The 2,309-nt window shown below is 39.0% G+C and overlaps 2 protein-coding genes across 2 annotated transcripts in view; both read right to left on the bottom strand.

Annotated features, from left to right (window-relative positions):
* PHALS_14106 (uncharacterized protein) overlaps positions 1-1,300 on the bottom strand; it is a gene marked incomplete at both ends in the record, with an annotated part of 1,416 nt that extends 116 nt beyond the window's left edge. Inside the window, one exon of the mRNA XM_024729849.1 lies at positions 1-1,300. This exon is cut by the window's left edge and continues 116 nt beyond it. Within this exon, the coding sequence (XP_024580185.1) occupies positions 1-1,300 (1,300 nt within the window).
* Positions 1,301-1,769: 469 nt separating this feature from the next.
* Positions 1,770-2,255, bottom strand: PHALS_14105 (hypothetical protein F444_20559; the record flags this gene model as incomplete). The annotated part of the gene is made up of 1 exon (XM_024729848.1): positions 1,770-2,255. One exon carries the CDS (start codon positions 2,253-2,255, stop codon positions 1,770-1,772), a length of 486 nt encoding a protein of 161 aa, XP_024580184.1.
* Positions 2,256-2,309: the final 54 nt, after the last annotated feature.

Genomic DNA, 2,309 nt, shown 5'->3' with positions numbered 1-2,309 from the left:
TATCAGCATTAGTTAGAGAACTATTCATATCTTCATCAATTCCAATCTTAATTCCATGGCGTGCCTCACCATCGCGTGGCTCAAAGGCCTTTGCAAGTTTGGTGGTGTCTTCGTTAGTAAATAGATCGATATCGTCACGATCTTTCACTAAATCGATAAATTCTTGGAATGTTGATCTCCAATCGACTTTTTTAGTAATCGCTGGCTTGACTCTCCCACTATCAATACCAAATACACTAATTGATGAACCATCAATCCACACGTATCCAGTTCTATCCATCTGAAATATTTTACCCATGCTCTTGAGGATAGGAATGATTTTCTTTTTCAAACCAGCCGACTCAAGCACTGCCTTATTCTTGAAAATAGACCAAAGCAATCGATTCTTACTATCAACTTGATCTAATGAGGTTGAAGTCGATGTGTCAAACTCGAAGCTGTCTTCAAGACGTTGCCTTGTACGGAATGCATCATCACCTTCACTTGAATCAGCGATTTTTCGTTTTCGCGTTAGTGAAACGTGATAAAGAGGGTCTTCAAGTCTCATATAACTGCTCTCATCGATTGATTTACTTTCGCCATCATACCAGATGTCCCTAATCTTCTCCTCTGTAGCCACCCAGTCAATCGATTGATAAGTCTTACTCTTTCTACCCGTTTTGGCTGCAATTAATGACCCCTTTTCACCAAGAAAGTATCTATTGTCATCCTTACCAGTTTTACGCTTAATTGGCTTAATTCGAAGCGCTACCCAATTAGGATTGGTGTTAAACAAATTCTTAACCCATGATCGCGCCTCCACTTGATCTTCGGTATCCAGGTTTTTCATATTTGTTTCAGCATCTAACATTCTTGGAGTATTGTCGATTCCAACATCAGCTGTTTGCTGTGTGTTATCGATACCAACATCAGATGTTTGAGGTCTCGCTTGAATATTTCTATCAGTTTGGTTAACACGATCAGTATTGTTTGAGCTATTTACCATCTGCACACCGCTATCTACTCCAACATCGATCATCACAGGTCGAACATTTGGAGTTGAGACCTCAGGGTTTGTTTGGGAGTATCCATCAATCAGTGTTTTTTTTAATGACTCAGCAGACTCGGATGAGTCGGTCTGAGTTGATTCTGTTGATTTCTTTGGGACTGTAGTAACCCCATTCGTGATATCACTTGCCCATGACGTTCCTGCATACATCTGACGCTTAGTGTTGGATTGTCGAACGCGGCGCTGAGCTCTTTCAAGAAGCTCCTGACGTTTTTGCTCTCTCTGAGCGAGCGATGTAAAATTTGGAAACATATTGATCCTATATCAAACGAATCATAAAAAAATGAGTAGTGTTAAATACCTTACCACAAACTCGGCATAACTGAGTCATGTACAAATGGTTGATAGTTATGACAGATACTATTCCGCTCATTTAGAAGATTTAGATAGCGATCCTTAATGCAATGGAATGGAACTCCAAATATTGCTTCCAACTCATGTCGAAACTTTCGGTTTACTACTGTTTTACGAAAGTTTGCTGATGCATCAAGATTTATCAACTCATTCTTGACTCTACTCACCTCTTGAATGACCCACAGCTTTCGACGTAGCGTAGCAAGCTCACGTTGATTTTTTAAACAGTTGGGGCACATATTTATAATAAGGGTTTATATATATATCAAGTCAGATATTTCAATAATCTAATTAAAAATAGTAAATATACTATAAATGAGTCAAAGCTTACAGAGGATTGCTCTAATATATTTTTACACAAAGCTAATTATGACTCATTTGTGTTTTTTTTTGCCCAGTACTCTTTTTCTAGCATCGACTTCCGATTCTTATTTATCAATCGGAGATTATCTTGAGGTTCCCAGGAATCAGGCTCATTACCAAGCCATTTGATCAGATATTTGTACTTCCCAGACCGTGTCGTCTTATGATCCAAGATCTTCTCAGCTTCAAGAATATCGCCACGATTAATAACAGCATCTGTAGTCTCTGTGTTAACCATTTTAAGATCGTTTGACGCCTTGTAGAGGGTATGACCATTTCTTGAACGGATTTGGACTCGGTAGCCATCAATTCCAACGATTTTATAGACTGCTTTGCTCCATCGGGCAGCTTCTTTATCAAATGTCTGCTTTTTGAGACGGTACAATACGCTTGATCCGACGTCAAACTCCTTCTCAATTCTTTCGGCTTCCACCTGATTATGACTCAGATCTGCATTCATTACTTTGCCTTTAGCCTCATTTGGAGTCATACCAATCGAACGGTGAAACGTGGTATTGTAGTTTTCAATAACATCAGTGATAAA

The sequence above is a fragment of the Plasmopara halstedii genome (genome assembly GCF_900000015.1).
Source record: "Plasmopara halstedii genome assembly, contig: Scaffold_816, whole genome shotgun sequence".
NCBI lineage: Eukaryota > Oomycota > Peronosporomycetes > Peronosporales > Peronosporaceae > Plasmopara > Plasmopara halstedii.
Note: the sequence above shows the minus strand (reverse complement) of the source record. Positions and strands in the feature narration are given on the sequence as shown.